The sequence below is a fragment of the Alligator mississippiensis genome, chromosome 10, assembly GCF_030867095.1.
Source record: "Alligator mississippiensis isolate rAllMis1 chromosome 10, rAllMis1, whole genome shotgun sequence".
In the NCBI taxonomy this organism is placed as follows: domain Eukaryota; kingdom Metazoa; phylum Chordata; order Crocodylia; family Alligatoridae; genus Alligator; species Alligator mississippiensis.
Window position 1 is genome coordinate 32503221 of NC_081833.1, and position 18382 is coordinate 32521602.

Sequence of the window (18382 nt, forward strand, 5' to 3'; positions counted from 1 at the left end):
TAATCCCCAGACTGCAGCTCGTATCAGTTTAGGGTCTGCATTTTGGAAAATGTAACAAGGGGCAGTAGGCATTTGTAACTATAGACAGATACTTGGGGCTGTCTGTAGTGGCATATGGATTTTAGAGGGAGTGAATTCAGATTTTCCTTCCTTCCTTCCTTCCTGCAATACAATGAAATGTCCCCTTTGCATAACTGAAATGACAGACAGTTCTCAAAGGATGGAGGGAAGAGAGGCATTTGCATTGGTTTTTGCTCTGTTGTGCACTCCATTACTCTAAAAGCTTGTGCTGGAGAGCATTGTCTTCACAGGGCACCAGCTCTGTTGAGGTCAGTGGTTGGGAATTGACGGTTGCAAACAATTCCCTGGTATCACGCTGCAGGAAGAATTCTGGCTACATTCAAAAGGGCCCCACCAGGCTACACATTTGACATTTTGACAGGTGTTTGGCTCAGGTCAGGTTAGGTCAGTGTTGTGTGCAGTGTGCAGGCATTCAGCGAGTCTTTCCTAGCATCCCTGTTACAGCAGTGCTCTGATCCCTCACCTCTGTCCCCACAGCTCCTGCCTGCCTGTCATCTCTAGTTGTTTTTCCAAATTCATGCCTGAGATGCTGTTGATGGATTTTGTTGTAGCAGTGGCTACAAACCCCAGCCAGATGGCATCTCTTTGTGTTGGATGCTTTGCAGTCATCTAGTAGGAGATAGTCCTTGACCCAAAGAGCTCTATGATTCAGTGAGTGTGTATGGCTTGTTCACAGGGAGGATCATTGGATTGGAAGGGGTTGTGACTTAGATAATGTTTTTGATGCCAAGCTTTCAGGATTAGATCACTTGAATGTAAGATCACCTTCAGATGCTCTCTGTATGTTAATCATCAGAGCAGTAGACAGTCACTTGTGGATTTCTTGGAATGAACAAGTTCTAGTTCTTCACGGGTCCTGGCTTTGATCAGTCTTGTACAGTCAGGCCCTAACTGTGTCCTGTAGTCACCCATTTCTGCTACAGTCTCAGTTGTGGTTTTTCAGGGTAGGCTCCCTGGGATGTAGGGGTATGGCTTTCACAGTTTTTTTCCCTTGAAAAGGTACCAGCATGACTGAGGTGTTTCTAGGTTTGTCTGGGCCACTTCCACTGTTCTCCTAGGAGTGCCACTCAAGCATGGCTCACCTAGTTACTACTCAATGCAGAAATGAGACAGTGAAGCCATCCAAGGCCCATCCCTGGCCCTGCTGTCAAGCACTCTAGAGACAGATTTTTAGAGAGGTTTTGGGGTTGCCTCATTTCTGGGGTTGGTGCATGCAATACAATGCACTGTCTGGTTTGCATAACTGAGATGCAAAGAGCATTTTGTGGTGGACCATTTGCAAATGACCACAGGGAGTGAGCAAACAGGCAGAGCATGCTTCTTAGCCATGCTTTTGGGAACATTGTAGTATAGATGCACCTTTTGCCTCCCACTCCAGATACCTGTTACTGAGCTCCATGGCCATATTAGAGGTTCACTCAATCTTCACTTGAACTTACTCTTCTCCTTGGGCCATGAGAACCCTGAAAGCCCTTTAGTTCATGGCCTGTTTTATGTGGTAGCAGCTCTTGTACTTAGAGCCCACCATGGTTAGGCCTTACAGGGAAGACACCAACCATCCTGAGTGCAAAACAGCAGCTGACTATTGCGTTCATTTCCTTTATCTAAGAGCGCTTACAGAAAGTGCTGTATAGCCTCGATGTAACATACTGCTGCATAGCGCTTCTACAATGACTGATCGCGCACAAAAAGTAGCGCTTGTCAAATGAGGCATTAGATGCAGGTGATCTAAAGTAGAGCACCTTAGGGAACTTGTGTTCCTTTGAGGGTTAATTTTTCATGCTTTGCAGGGCTCGGCTAGTGTATTGGGGGAAGCCAAGCTGGGCCGGCGAGGTGAGGGGGCTTCATTCCACCTCACCCTCCTGTAGCTCCAGCCAGGCCAAGCTGAACCAGCAGCTGTTGCTGCCACTTTCAAGAGGCCTGGGTAGAGGGATGTGGGAAGAGAGCCCCCCTTCACATTGCAGGCCCATCCCAGCTCCCCCAATACCACAGTCGGGGTAGCGGGGGTGGGCCCTGCAAGGTGAGAAGAGTTCTGTTCCACCTTGCCCCCACCCCAGTTTCAGCCACGGGCCAGGTCCCAGAGGACTGGAAAAGGGCCAATGTGGTCCCCATTTTCAAGAAGGGGAGGAAGGAGGACCCAGGCAACTGTAGGCCAGTCAGTCTCACCTCCATCCTAGGCAAAGTCTTCGAAAAAATTATCAAGGCTCATATTTGCGAGAGCCCGGCAGGAAAAATTATGCTGAGGGGAAACCAGCATGGGTTCGTAGCAGGTAGATCATGCCTGACTAATCTAGTCTCTTTTTATGACCAGGTTCCAAAATGCCTGGACGCAGGAGTAGGGGTTGATGTCATATACTTAGACTTCAGGAAGGCCTTCGATACGGTATCCCACACCATAGTGGTGAACAAGTTAAGAGGCTGTGACTTGGATGACTACACAGTCCGATGGGTGGCGAATTGGCTAGAGGGTCGTACCCAGAGAGGTGTAGTGGATGGGTCGGTATCGACCTGGAAGGGTGTGGGCAGTGGGGTCCCGCAGGGCTTGGTCCTTGGACCGATACTCTTCAATGTCTTCATCAGCGACTTGGACGAGGGAGTGAAGTGTACTCTGTCCAAGTTTGCGGATGACACAAAACTGTGGGGAGAAGTGGACATACCGGAGGGCAGGGAACAACTACAAGCAGACCTGGACAGGTTGGACATATGGGCGGAAAACAACAGAATGCAATTCAACAAGGAGAAATGCAAAGTGCTGCACCTAGGGAGGAAAAATGTCCAGTATACCTACTGCCTAGGAAATGACCTGCTGGGTGGCACGGAAGCGGAAAGGGATCTTGGAGTCCTAGTGGACTCCAAGATGAACATGATTTGGTAGTGTGACGAAGCCATCAGAAAAGCTAATGGCACTTTATCGTGCATCAGCAGATGCATGACGAACAGATCCAAGGAGGTGATACTTCCCCTCTATCGGGCGCTGGTCAGACTGCAGTTGGAGTACTGCGTGCAGTTTTGGGCGCCGCACTTCAAGAGGGATGTGGATAACCTGGAGAGGATCCAGAGAAGGGCCACTCATATGGTTAAGGGCTTGCAGGCCAAGCCCTATGAGGAGAGACTGGGGCACCTGGACCTCTTCAGCCTCCGCAAGAGAAGGTTGAGAGGCAACCTTGTGGCTGCCTATAAGTTCATCACGGGGGCACAGAAGGGAATTGGTGAGGTTTTATTCACCAAGGTGCCCCCGGGGGTTACAAGAAATAATGGCCATAAGCTAGCAGAGAGCAGATTTAGACTAGACTTTAGGAAGAACTTCTTCACAGTTCGAGTGGCCAAGGTCTGGAACGGGCTCCCAAGGGAGGTGGTGCTGTCCCCTACCCTGGGGGTCTTCAAGAGGAGGTTAGATAGGCATCTAGCTGGGGTCATCTAAACCCAGCACTCTTTCCTGCCTATGCAGGGGGTTGGACTCAATGATCTATTGAGGTCCCTTCCGACCCTAGTATCTATGAATCTAAGAAAGAGGATAATCCCTTTTGTTCCTCTATTCCCTGTGCTATCAAATAGTGCTAGGAGTTGTGTTCCTGCCTCTTTGAAGGGTTAGAAATCCCTGTGACCACAGTCTTGGAGAAGTCTCACCATGTTTCACACTTCAGATTTTAAAGGGGGAAAGTGTCTTGAACTCCTGCCTAATGAAGGGCTTTAGGCACCAGTGAAAACTGCTAGCTCACTCCAGGTGCTCTGCTTGCAGTGGACTGGAAGTATTCTTTTATGATCTCCTCACCTACAGCAATTCAAGTGTTGCTGTGATGGGCACAGTAGACATCACTGAAAGAGAAAAATTCTAGGTGGGTTCTGCACTGGAATGTGTACAAATTCATGCACATGCTATAGCCAGCAGTGATACATGCTGAAGTAGTGTATCAGCCTAGGAGGAGTATGCCCAGTACAGACACTGACAACTCCTAACCACATAGAAATTGCACTATAAACTCTGCTTTTCCCAAGCATGCTGGTAGACCTGATCTGTCACTGACTCTTAAATTCAACTGTGGGGTAGGTAGCTTTGTGTGTTGAGGACAGTTATAACTCCTTGTAATTCTGAGGTGCAGTCAAGGGCTTATTGTGAGATAATTCTGAGTACCTCACCAAAGGTGGCATAGGCTCTTTCCTGCCTGTTTCCAGAGCTAATTCCTTGAGCTTTATTTGGGAGTGGTGGTTGTATTCAGCTTCACCACACATAGACCTTCATTTTTTACTCTACAAGCTGCCTTCTAGCTGGTTGCAGCATCACTGGAAAAGCATGTACTTAAACCCTGTACCTCCCTCCTCCCCAGACTGGGGAAGAGCTGGGGACAGAGCCAGGAGGCCATTTCCCAGAATGGCTCTGTTTGATTGTGAGTTTGTTGTGTGGGGCACTGGGCAGTGCCAGCCAGACTCCTATCACGGTCACTTTGTATGCTGGAAAGTGCAGCTGGGGAGATAACATGACCTGGAAAAGCCTTGGTAGCCATTTAGAAACTTGTCAAACAAACTGCAGGAAGGTGGGAGGCAGAACCTATTGTGCAGGGGACGGAGCTCCACTATTTACTTGCCTGTGACAGGCCCTGAGATTTTAAATAGCTGTCATTGCGATGTAAAATAATTTCTGGACTTCTCTTCGGCTCTTGGATTGTTCTAGGAGCAAATGCTACTAAATGGGGATCAGGGAGGATCAGCCTGGCTGTGTTATTCTGGAAGGATCAGGAGCCGTCTTCAGCTCACATTCCCAGCCTTTAGCACAGGCAGGTCAAAGAGGGGGAGTTACAAAGGAGAAATCTCTTCTCTCTGCCTTTGTTAGTATACTCTCTCCGCAGCCGGAAAGTGGCCAGTCGTGCTCATGGACATAGCCATGTATGAGGGCTCTCCAGGTCATGGCCCTCCCAGACTTTGGCTGCACTAATCACTGGCCTAAGGTCGTTCGTGGGCCATGTCCATCCCTTGCACCATGTAATCCAGCAGCTGACAGGCTAGCAAGGCTCTTTTGAACTATAGGCAGATCAGTTTTTACATCCCTGTTTCTGAGCCAGGGCATTGACCCATTTGGGCTCATTTCCTTTTTAAATAGTGAAGCTTGAGAGGTGAAGAGGCAAAGAACAAGTGATTGTGATAGGGGCTAGGGAAAGGAGTTGCATTCCAATAAAATTGCACTATTGATGATATTATCTAAGCTCACAGAGGTGGCCAGTACTTCCTGCTGGTATAGAGGTCTTGATCAAGAGGGGAACAGTCCAGTCAGCTGCAGAATAAGAGAAGAGAGTACTGTGTGTACATTCTTAATTACCCACTCACAGTCTCTTCACATCTGACCCTGCAGAGGATCCTGCTTGCAACCTACCTAGCGCATTGACCAGCAAAATGAGCGGTCACCTGTCAGAAAGGAAGCAAAATAGACTGTAGACACACTGTTGGTGGAAACGGATATTACCTTTCCTTGCCTTTGCCGTAAAAAGTTCGATAGCAGCAAAAAGGTGAAGCAAACAGACATCCATACCCTTTGTTGTGCCATGAATGTCCAGAATTTGTGGCTGTAACAAAGGTGGTAATAGATTGTGCCACCTTATTGTGGTGCACATCTGTTTGCTTGATGATGGGAAAGCCAGAGCTGCCTGCACTCTCCGGCTGCCCAGGCAGGTGGTTCGGAGGTTTGAGGTGCCTGACCCCGTGCACCATGGGAATTCCCAGCAGGATTGGGCCCCTTAAGGCCCTGGGCACCTGCCTGGCTTTCCCCTCTTACAGAGACATACCCCAAACTTGAGGCACTTCTTAGTAAGCTGAGAAATCCAGGGTTTCCCCACTTACAGAGACTCACCCCTAGGTTCTCCCATGTGCCTCCATAAGCAGGGAAAGCCTGGGGCTGCCCACTTAAGGAAACTTTCTAGGGAGATACCAGGTGGTGTCTCTTTAAGTAGATAAAGTCCACAGTCACGAAGATTCCTCAGCACCTGCTCTGCCCCAGGCCTCTGCACTAACCCATGCATCTGTATGAAGTATGGGTGGTGTGATGCCCAGTGTGAGTCCCACTGCAGAGGCCCAGGGCACCAATAATTTCCTGGTTCCCATGACACCCTGTGCCTCCTTGCTGGGACCTGCACCAACCTGGAAGGATGGGACAGTGTGGGTCCTGGCAAGACCCATGGTCGAGTGAGAGAGATGAGGAATTCCTTGGTGAGGGAAGTACATTGCCCATTGTCCTGCATTGGGCCTCTGCAATGTATGTTTTGTCCTGTAAAAAAGATCAGCTGTGGTGGGACACATCCTGCCACCACTGATCCAATGTGGTTTGATGAAATATGTTTTTTCTGACAAGTCCACTTCAGACTCACAGACACCCTCCTGCCTGGCCTCAAGTCGTACTTGTGCTCCTAGATTTACATCCAGCCCTCCTGTAACCAGAACATCCCCCCCCCAGTGACTGACTTGTCCTTTCCAAGTCTTGTCTACTTGGTGACTGACATCTCTCATGCTAGGAGACATTCCTTCCCACCGGACTCTGTGTTTTCCTGGTACAGAGTGCTGGGTTCTTTAATAGCCCAGCACCAAGGACTAGACAGAGAGGTCATCACTGATGGTGGTTTTGCTGGCTGTGGCTGCATTTGGTGGCATTTGTTTTAGTTGTAGCTGAAGCAGCATTTTTTTGCTGAAGCAGCTGCTGGGTTTTCTAAAGTAGCTTCTTGCTTTGCATGTATAATGAGACTAGCTGAACACACTCCATTTAGCTGCAGCTCAAGAGAACAATTGTCAAAGACCATGGAATCACCCAGACCTGTACATCTGCCTCCAGAGAGACTGCTCTGTCTGCAGATAGGCTCTTTTGCACTGGCATTCAGTTACTGTGTAGGGCACAGGGCTGAGCTCATACTCTACACACACACACATATGCATTTCATTCCAGTATAAGGAATGCATTTCATTCCTTTATATGCACACGTTTCATTCCTTAATAAGAATGAAAGCCTCTACATCTTCAGAATAGGGGATGCCTGGTTTCTGCTCTTGATAACTACTGTCCCTTGATGTGTGAACTTGGCTGTGCTCTCATTAAGACAAAGCACATAAGCAGATGCTTTAAGCAATTTGCTGAATCAGGGGCTTTAAACATATAGGCTCTTCAGCCACATGTCTCTGTTCTAGTGGTTCTCCAGTGCTCAGCTGAGTCCAATCTGCATGGACTTCACTGTTTCTGGGAAATTAGAACCCTCTGCAGCAGGGTGTTGCCCTGCTGGAGCAGTAGCAGATGTCAGGGTCTTGTAGATTGACTTCCTAGTGAATGAGAAGTCAGTGACACAAGCCCTGGACACAGGCTAACTGTAATTTGCTTTATTGGTACAAATTCTCCTATGCTGGAACAGGATTGCTCACACAGTATGCAGGGATCAAGCCGTGCTCCAAGGACCCTCAACCCAACACCAAAGTTTTGTTTCCAGGAGCCGGTTCTGGTTCAAGAACTGACTCTAACCTAAGGACAAACTCCCCTGAGAATCCCACAGTGCCCTCTACCCAGAACCATCATCTAATTGCTGGCATTGCCAAAATGAAAACCAGCACAGTCTTTCCATGACTAAAATTTGTTTAGACACTAAGATAAAGAGCTCTGAAAATCATATGACACAAAGTGAGACCGATAAGACTATGAAACTGGGATATCCAAACTTTGCCTCATCCATGACGCACCATGAAAACTAGCCAGGAGCCTGAGGGTCAGGCTGGTTTCTATAACATAAGACAGGTTTCAACCACTTCCTTCTTTGCTATGGAGCACAGCCTTTCCAGACAGGCCCCAGCAGGCACTACTCCCTGGATTAGGGACCCCGGCTGCTATGTGTGATGGCACAATGCTGATTTCAGTGGGGATCAGGCTGGCTGTAAATTGTGCCAGTGCCTCTGGAAAATCATCCACATCAAATGAGACAGTTGCCACACACAGACTAGCATCCTTGCTGAAGCCAATGTTATCAGCATTGAATTGGTGATTCTCAAGCACTATCTTCACTGGACCAAACATTGTGTGCAAATGCCTGACTCGCGACTCTTAAAACAAGTTGTCTACTCCTAGCTTACTGTGGCCTGAGATCTCATGAAGAATGAAAGAAACACAACAAGGACACATAGAAAGCATACCTGAAGAAAATGGATGCTGACATCAAGAGCTGGAAAGATCTGGCTTGCTGACCAACTCCAGTGATAACACAACCTCAACCTGGAGAGGGTTCAGAGGAGGGCCACTCATCTGGTTAAAGGCCTACAGAAAAAACCCTATGTGGACTGATTGGGAGACCTGGACCTCTTCAGCCTCCACAAGAGGAGGCTGAGAGGTGATCTCATGGCTGCCTACAAACTCATCAGGGGGGCCAATAAGAAACAGGGGATATAATGTTTACCAGGATGCCTGTCGGGGTAACTAAAAATAATGGCCACAAACTGGAAGAGAGCAAATTCAGATTGGACGTCAGGAAAAAATTCTTTACAGTGAGGGGTTCCAAAATATGGAATAAGCTTCCAAGGGAGGTGGTGCTGTCCCATTCCTTGGAGGAGATTGGACAGACACCTGGCTGGGATCATCTGACCCCAGCACTCATTCCTGCCCAGGGCAGGGGTTCAGAATCGATGATCTAATAGGTCCCTTCTGACCCTAACATGTGAAACCATGAAACCAAGCAGCAGCCCATTTCAAGGTAAATTGTCTTGCCCTTGAAGCAGAGAAGAGAAAGTGGAAGAAGGAAACAGATAAATCCCAGCCTATGGCCTACTTTCCCATGTGGAAAGACCTGCAAATTCTATGGACAGATCTGCAGCTCAAGTATTGGACTCTCAAGTCATCTCAAGACATAGGTGGTGGAAAGGTGGAAGGGCAGTGGTAGGGTCGCAAGGCAGCCCGGCCGTGGGCTATCTGCAGCTGCAGCAGGGGTGGAGACGGGTGCTTAGGCAATGGTGAGGGAGGGAGTGGGGCTAGGGCTGAAGGAAGGGCAGGCACTTGGGGCAGGACTGAGCCCTGAGCAGCTCATCCCGGGGGGTGCAGCTCCTGCTGCTACGTGCACCCCGGGAGGCATGGGGGGGCATGTGCCCCCAGATCTGCGCAGGGCAGGGCGGGCTGCCGCTGTGGGCTAGGGCTAGGCTCTTCCTGGCAGGGGTGGGGGCAAGACTATGCTCAGGGCAGGCAGTGGCAGCGCTGGGAGGGAGCTGCAGCCAGCCCAAGATTCGCTGTAGCCCACTCGACCCTGCTCCCCATGCCACCACTGCCACCTGCCTGGGGCATGTAATGATCCCCACCCCCCCACCAGCTCCCCCTGCCAGGAAAAACCCGGTGCTGCCCCGGCCCCAGCCCGCAGTGGCAGCCCGCCCTGCCCCACACAGACTGGGGTCACATGCCCCCCATGCCTCCTGGGACATGTGCAGCAGCGGGAGCTGCTGCCCTTCCCTACGTCCCTGGACAAGCTGCAGTTCTGTTCCACGCTCCGCCCCACCCTGCCCCAGCTGTATAGGGCCTGGCAGGGCAGGCACGGGGGTCCTGGGGGCTCTGCTCCCTCCAGCCCGGCGGTGCAGCTGAGGCTGGTCCCACTCCAGCCCCTGGCTCTGGGTCCCCCCAGGTGGTGGGCGGCTGGGGCTGGGGCTTGGGCCAGGAGGCAACTGGGGCCGGGGCCGGGGCCGGGGCCGGGGCCGGGGCTGGTGCGGTCAGGGCCGGGGCCGGGAGGCAGCCAAGGCTGGTGCAGCCAGGGCCGGGAGGCAGCCGGGGCCAACACAGCATGGTGTTGGGCAACGCCACTCCCCCCCATGGCCCTTTCCCCTCCCCCTACAGACTTTCCTGCCAGGGGGAGGGAGTGTGCATGCACCTGCATGTGCTCAGCCATGCTCAGCCCTCCAATTTTTTTTTTCTTCCTCTGCCTACGCCTCAAGGCCCAGCAATGAGTGGTTGTAAAAATCCTCCTCAAATCAAGGGATTGCTGATGATGAAGTTGTGCCACCTCTGTAGCAAAATGCAAGAGCCCTTTGTGTGAGGAGCACTTTCACAGTGAAAATAGTGGTAATGGCCCTCCTGCCCAATTCCTGTGTGAGGGAAGAAAGTCAAGAATGTTAAAAGGGCAGTGTGGATTAGAGTCAAGCAATAGCTCATCAAAGCTCATTCCAATCAGCTAGTGAGCTCATAGAGCTCACTGCATGTACAGCACAGCCAAAGCGGAGTGCAGCTATATCATTTCTCCCCACTAGAGATCTGCAAGGCCCATGTCATCCTTCAGTTCAACTTTTGTACCAATATATTGTTATTTATGTACCTCTGGCCTTGCTTAGGGACTCCTTACACATTTACAAATGGCTGTAACAAAACTGGGCCCAGTGCTGCTCTGTCAAACCAGAGGGATGAAGCTTCAGAAAGAGCTACTCTAAGGAGAGAGATATGTACAAAGAGATGGGAGAAATGAACCATGAAGACATCTGTGGAGGGGCTCAAGAGGATATGCAGCAAAAGAGCCCTCAGTTGAGAAAACCCTGCTTTTACATCATCCCAATTCATAGGGAACAGCAAGATGGAGAGTGACATCAACCCAGCCAAGTCCCTTCTTGCCACTGGGGCCCAGGAGAAGAATGGTTCACTCTGGTCCTTTGAACCTGAACCATTAAATTGAGTGTGGGCAAAATGGTGGACCCAGCCAGCAGCCAGACTCCCTTTCCCAGCAGCCCCTGCCTGTGTCGCTGTAGCCAGTTTCCATGGAGACCGGCCCAAGCAGCACTGGTGGGGAATGTGGCTGGGCAGGGAGCTGCTCCAGAGATGGGGTTGGAGCTGGGATTTTGCAGAAGTGACAGCGTGGTCCAGAGGTGGGACAGAGCTGCAAGCTGCTGCCTGCATGCCCCTGCCTGGGGTGTGTGGGCAGCCGATGCAGCTCTGCCCCGTGCAGTCATCACCACAAGATCCTGCCCAGCCACACACCCTGCCAGCACTGCTTGGGCTGGTTTTCATGGCATGTGGCTTTGGTTAGTGGGGCCCAGAGGGGCAACCATTCTGGCATCCCTACTAAATTGGTGTCTGAGACTGGTACTTCAGTGCCTCACTCACCCACACCACTTTATGCCACTGAATTGCATATACACTGAGCAGTAGAAATCAAACAACCAGAGAAGTAGCTTGAAATGTAGCTTCACTATGTATTTAGGCAGCAATGGAAAGGAAAGGAAAGGACTCGCTGCCCAGCAGGGATCAGCCTGCTGACATCAATCCCGTGAAGTCATGCTGTGCTTGCTTTGTGTGTGCCTTCTGAACTCTGCCTCCTGAGGGGACCTGGGGCAGCTGCCCTAAACTGCAGGGGGGGGGGCAAATGGCCAGAGGTGGGCAAGTAACACTTCCTTATCCTGGGAAAACTGTTTTTTGTTTTGTTTTGTTTTTTGGAGTGCAGGTTCCTGTCCCAAGTTGGAATAAAACATTAAAATCTCTACCCTTTTTGTGAACTAAAAATGTAAAAAAGAGTTACTCAATTGAAATGTTATGTTTTGCTAAGTTTCAGGGTTGTTTTTTTTAAATTAAAATGAACTAAAATGTGGCAACCAAGTCATCTTGAATTGGAAAAGTGTAATGTTTTCCTTAAAAAACACCAAACAGTTTGACCATTTCCTAATGCCGTCTTCAGATAGTTTTCAAGTTGATAAATTAATTGAAACTTGACCATTTTTCAGGAAAGGTTTGTCTCAACAAATGGACATTTTTTTAATGGAAAAAACATACCATTAAAAAATTCTGGGCCAGTTGTATATGTGACAGCTGGGTCCCATCTGCCTCTGGGAAGGAAATGTTTAATGTGTGCAGGGCAAGGGGGTCTGGGTTGCTTTACTGGACAACTAAAGATGTACCATCCCCTCTAGGTTACAGAAAAAAGCAGCTGTCAGCAGCCTCCTGGCCATCTGCCTCCCCAGTCTTTACTCCCTGCACAGAAGAAAGGCCACTCATTGGAATTCAGTGTTGACAGAGGCATTTCACACTGTACGAGTCCCAAATACCTAAGGCTGTTGGATGGGGCTACAGCTTCTAATAAATTAGTTGCTCCACATCACCATGCTGTGTCAGCTGACAACTGTAAGATTTTGATGAGGTGCTGGGTGGGCAGTAGAGCAGACACTGAGAGCAAGATCCTCAGAGGCACTGTGAAAGCTTGGATATAGATTTTGGCCACAAGGTACTGTTAGACCGTGTGACTTGACCCCTGCAGAACAAATGCAGGTCAGAGAACCCTATCCGGTGACTTGCATAGTATTGAGTCCCATTACCTGAAACTTGGTACCCATTACAGTTGCCTTTATCCAAACCATGTGTCCAAACCTTTTTTTTATAATCCAGTTGTTTCCTTAGGAGATATTAATTCTCAAGTATTGGTTGAACAACCAGCCATCAGCGTTCCACCAAGGAGACTGAGGTCAGAGATGTCTGGGTTCAGTGTAGTCAGTCAGATCTGGCACTTTTACATTTGAGTAAAGCCAGAACATTAAATATCTGTTTTGCTAGGTACTGGGGCCAGTACTCCGCTTTACTGGTGCAAGCCCCAAATCACTGTTGATTCCAAAAAAAATAGTCTATATTTATACTGGTGTAATTTGGAATTAAATTTGGCCCACTCAGGCAACAATAACAGCAAGGCTGAAAGCCAGCGGAGACAGTAGATACTGCCATGAGTTGCCTGCTTGTGTATCTTTGATTTATTTAAATAAGCGCTGTAAACCAGCAGCCCCATTTTACTCCTGCCGTGGTCCCAGCCTTTCTGCCAACATTCCCTCTGGCTGGTGGTTAAACTTGCTGGTATCTTGTCTGAGATTTTTAGGGATGGGGACTCCCCTTGCATGGGTTTATGCTGTGCTCCCTGTGCTCATAATGCTGCTCTCATGCAAATAGCTGAAGGTTAGCAACAGTCCACAAAGTGTGTGGAGAAGATGCGCTACAATGTGGGAATTCAGCTGCATGCAGCAGTCCCAGCCAGCCTCTCCCAGCATTCACACAGCAGTAGATATTCAAATTGTTTGAATCCATGTAGATGACTCCTGTAACTGTGAGGGGCAGGTTTTCAAGCAGTGCCTACTTTCCCTGTGCATGCAGGTTTCCTAGCTGAACTGGCGCCCATTACAAGTGTGCAGTTATACAGTTTGCCTGCATGGATATACACCTCGCGTGGCTAATAGCTGGATGCAAAATGTCGCCAGCCCAGAGGCTGGCAACATATTGCTGCCCTGGGCCAGAGCTTGTAACCTGGCTCCCTGCCAAGGCCCGCAGCTCCCACCCTCCCAGCTCATGCTTCCTGTGCTTAACCCCCTGCAGCCAGGGTAAGCCCAGGCCAGAGAGAAAAGCAGAGAAGGCTGCTGAGGAGGGGCCTGCAAAGGGAATGGGTGGCTTGGCACAGCTGTGTAACTCCTGATCTACCCCCCCCACCCCCGCTGCCTTGGCTGGGATGGACCTTCTGGGCCAGATCCAACCTCTTCACAGGTCAGATCCAATCCATGGGCCATAGTTTCCTGACCCCTGCTCTACCTGGTTTACACAGAAAATACCTGTGTCATACTGTAACTGTGTCCAGCATCTACTACAGTGATTATTTATGTAGAGTATTAGGAATGGCAGCCAGACATTGGGGCCCTGTTGCTCTAAGTCAGTGCTATCTATCTGGTAGCCCGCAAGCTGTGTTTGGCCCCTAAGGGGCTAAACTATGGCCTCTGGCTCCCCATCCAAGTCCTGCTCTGTCTGTCATTCTCCCACTATTGCCACCAGAGTCTCTGGGCTCCCCTTCCTGCCCCTGCAGTGGTTGGGGCACTCAAGGGGATCCCACATGGAGCAGGGGTACCGGTGTGGCAGGGGATGCTTGCTGCATGGTATGGCAAGGAGGTCCATGTGGTACAGTGCATGGCAATGGTGGGAGACACATGGCATGGCATGGGGGTGCCAGCACGATGCAGTATTGGCATGCAGCCAGTGGCCCAGGGGCATGCTAAATTGACTGCTCTTTTTCAGAAGAGCACACTTTTTGGCATCCTTGTAAAGAGCTACCACTAAAATAGTCACAACTTTCCAATGGCAGCTGCTCATACACTTAATGGATATTGCCAGACCTGGCTAGGCTGAGGGCCAAAAGGTGGGGATAGGGGAACAGAAAGCCTGAATTGATTAGAGGCCAAGGTCACAGAGGTAAAAGGTCAGGGTAAGGCAGGCTGCGTTAGGGGCCACAAAGATGGACTGGTGACATAGGAGAAAGTGTCAGGCCGGGCTCCTAAGTCCTGTTTTTAAATGTCTCTGTTTTTGGCCTGAATCCTGTCTCCCAGAACCAGCGTGAGGAACCAGCCTGCAACACCTGCAATCCTCCTTGTTAGGGTGGGGAGAGGATTCTTGTTTCCTGGGCTGCTGCATGCCCTGTGCTCTCTCCTCAGGGCTGCCATTATCTTTCCCCACTGTATACCCACTGCCTCTGGGGTAGGGAGGGGAATGGCTCCTCTTTCTGTACAAGCCCAAGGTTTCCCCTCTTGTCTGCCAGTCCCCTCAGCCCTTGTAAAGATGAACTTGGGAAATCTGGCCCCCAGACAGCAGCACTGCATTAACTACCTTCTTGAGCAAGCATCCCAGCAGTGCCAGTGAGCCGAGCTCTGTGCCCAGTGCCAACAGGGGCTGTGAGGACCTCTCTCATTAATGCTCAGAATCATCCTCATAATGAGTGGAAAACAGGTATGGTTGGGTTTGTCCTGCTGTACAGTTACCCAATGCTTCTGAATGGGAAAGCTACCTGATGACACAGTCATCAGGTATAATGCGTGTAGTGCACAGGCCCACACATCCCCAAGGGGATCCAGACAAACAGCAGTAGCCTCAATTCCGACAAATTTAGCCACTTGCTAATAACACTCCCTTCCCCATTGGTTGGGAAGGGAATAGAAGTGTTGGACATAAGATACATGTAAAATATGGGACTCCCACATAACTGCCCAGTCTATGGATGTGTGAGAACCCTGCAGTGCTGCTAACAACTTCCCAGGGCCAGGAGGGGCACTTGAGAAGACAAGCACAGTACATCCAACACAGCCTGCAGTATATGTACTTAGCATCAGAGTGACCTGGCTGGGAGGCAGGGTGGTGGTTGAGCATGTAGCACAGCTGAAGCCCTCCGGATAAAGAGCCATTTGTTTTGCTGAGCTGTTAAGCCCCATTGACAATGGCAGCCCCCCTCTGGTTCACACTCTCGGTACTGTCCCGGCCAGCACACTGGTCCTTTCTCTTGTCCTGCACTTGGACACTGAGTTGGGTTTTTATTCTTTCCACTCTAATCTGATTGGCTGCTTTTTTGTTGTTGCAGGCGTATGAGTGGGCACTAGAAGGGATGCGACACCTTGCCTGCATCAGCATGGAGGACTGCAGCTCCTCTGAGCACTGTGCAGCCGTGATCAAGTGTTTGGAAAGCTACAAGGGGCAGCACCCAGAAATCAGCGATGCCAAGTTCCAGGAGATGAAAGAGCTTGCATGTGAGCTCAAAAGTGACAAGGGGCTAAAGCAGTGGAAATTTGCCTGGTCCAAGTGCCAGGAGACAAAACTGGTCTTTGAGAAGAAGCTGGAAGCTGCCTTGAGAACACAAAGGTCTCTGCCATCAGACCGGAAGCCAGCTGATGGGGAGCTGGCCAGGCCTGGCAGTGAGGGTGGTAGCTTCTCTCACAGAAGACACTCTGAGGGGGCTGCCCATGGACTGCCCTTGGACAGAAGTCAAGGTGGATCCAACTTCTACAATAGGTCAAATCGTTCCCCTGGGTGGACTAAGGAAAAGACTCTCTTGCCATCCCCAAGCAGCTATGGGGATATAAGCGTTGGGGAAGATTTTACCTACCAAGCAACTCCCAGCATGAGTCTCAGCTCAAGCAGGGCTTCCCTTAGTGTGGGGGCCTCTGAGGCAGGCAATGTGCCTGAGGAGAAGCCAAACCTGGAGAGTATCTTGGAAATCCTTGAAGTGAAGCTACCCAGCTCCTCTTCTCCAGCCTCCAAGAGGCCACCTCCCAAGAGAACACTGAGAAAGGCTCAAAGCTTTGACCTTCCTTGCAGTGAGAGCCTGCGCTCTGGTTGCCAGAGGACTCTGAGTGAGCCAGCCAGGTATGGCAACACAGGGGTCTTCATTAAGGGACTGGAAGTAAGCAGCACTGAGCTCGTGGACAGGACTTGCACATCACGGCAGCAAATTGCTTACAGCTGGGCTGCGGACTGTCTGCCAGAAGCACAGAAGAGCTTCATCTCCACACCAGAAGCGAGGAGCAGGGGCAGGTGGGTTATTCTTTGTGTGGCCCATTACTGCTGAAGGTTCTGTGCAGCATGAGTGGGGACACAATACTGATTTCTAGAGGGAGGCAGTCAACAGCATTCCTTGTAACATGCTGGAGCTCTGCAGGATCCTGCTTAGTTTGGGGTCTAAGGCAAGTCCTGGAAGAGCAGGCAGGTCTCAGAGGATGGGGTTTGGAAAAAGGGACAGAAGGGCAACCCTGTCTTCCTGATACACCCAGCATGGTCCTGTGGGGCAGCTTCTCAGGAAAGGAGCTACTATCCTTCCCCACACAGGCCCCAGCAGTGTCCCCTGCCTTCAAAAAAAGAAGGAAAAGCATCTCTAATGGGGAAACATGTAGTGAATGGCATTAAAAGCAGATGATGTCACCAGGGTCATGGCCCCTCTCTAACCGGGTGGGAAGGATATACATGAAATGGAGAGGGGAAGGTGCTCAAGGCAGGGCAAGGCAGGAGACCAATTTGACAAGGGATTCTGGATTCTCCCCCACACATGTTTTCTTTCACCCTGTCCAGCATGAGAGCTGGTCTTCCACTGATCGGGGGAAAATACTCCCTATCTGTGGAACAGCCTTGTGCAAATATACCCCAAGATGCAAATGGAGGACACTTGACCAGGCTGTTTGCCATTTAGGACTAAGGGCCTAGACACACAATACATTTATACCAGTGTAATTAGCCTTGATACCAATAAAAATGAAGCAGCTAGACAACATAGCCCTACACCTGCTTTGAATCTGGGGCAAAGGTACTACAGGAAGTCTGTAATAAAAATATGCTGGTGTATTTTAATTGTCCCAACACACTTGTGTGTGGAAGATGACTAGGCCTGCACTGGGGGTACTTGTGCAATCACCTCTGCAAATGTTAAACTGGCAAGTAGTGTTGTAGCTGTTACACCAGGGAAACACCACCTTTAGGCGTCACACCCAACAATAAGACTGATGAAGCAGAGAACCAAAGTTACTCTGCACCAGAGACTGTTTAAGAATGTGGGATCTAGCCCTTGCAGAGAATGTATCAGACTGGAACTGAACTGCCACCTCTCACAGCCACCAGGAAGAGCTCTCCAGGATGGCAGTGCAGAGAGAGGCTCCACAGGAGAAATGCTGAAGGGGAGTTACTAGCATTGGCAGAGGTATCTACTCCTCATGTCTTTGCCATGCTTTTGGAGCAGAGCTCAGCAGTGAGAAGGTGTCTGTATGTCTGTGAATCCATGTGTCTAGTGCTGTCACCTACTGGGGGATCCAGCTAGCAGGAATGGCCCAGCCCAGGTGGAGTCCTGTGCATTAGTGGAGTTGAAAGCACTGCTGTCCCAAAGCCAGCTTTTGCTGTAGGTGCCCCCATTTAAAGGTAATAGCAGCCCTTCCACTGCTGGCTAGCTTCACAATACAGGTGCAAGCCCCAAGTCTGTCATCCCTCTAGCTCAATAAGTTCTGTGACATATAAGCCCAGGAAAACTGGCTGTTTCATAACATTAGACAACACTTGATCCTCTCACAGTCTAAGCTGAGTTGGCCTGACCTCATTCTCTCCTTAAAGGCCAAGGGTGACCTGTACAATGTTCCACACAGCCTAGTATGGTAGGAGTACTAAGAGCTGTTTAATGGCCAAAGTTTACAGCCTATGCTCCCCCCAGGCACTGCAAGGATTTGAAAAAATACAAACCATGATAGACAGTCAGAGCTGAAAGTCCAGGACAGGACAGGTTGTGATGGAGACACTCTTCAACCACCTTGTTACTGTGGGATATGATATAAAATGAGTTGGATACCTTGGCCTACGTCTGTGTGACCCTCAGCACAGAGGAAAACCATTAAGAGCAGGGACCCTACAGCTCAAAGGTTTTTCCATGAATTGGGCACCACCAGAGTCAAGCTTTGGAGACTAGTAGACTTGAAGTTATGAGACACTTTAGAATTTATTTCTCCAGGGAATGGACAAGTGCTGTAGTCCCTTTCATGGGATATTGAGAGCAACAATAGCAGTTACATAGACTCA

General features: G+C 50.0%; 1 protein-coding gene across 4 annotated transcripts in view; it reads left to right on the forward strand.

The window, feature by feature from the left end:
- The window catches only part of PLEKHG4 (pleckstrin homology and RhoGEF domain containing G4), a 185386-nt gene that overhangs the window by 150324 nt on the left and 16680 nt on the right, over window positions 1-18382 (forward strand). For all 4 annotated transcript variants that reach the window (XM_019490982.2, XM_019490984.2, XM_014595358.3 and 1 more), the window contains one exon: window positions 15417-16366. In XM_019490982.2, coding sequence (XP_019346527.2) covers window positions 15417-16366 — 950 coding nt within the window. The remainder of the gene's footprint in view (window positions 1-15416; window positions 16367-18382) is intronic.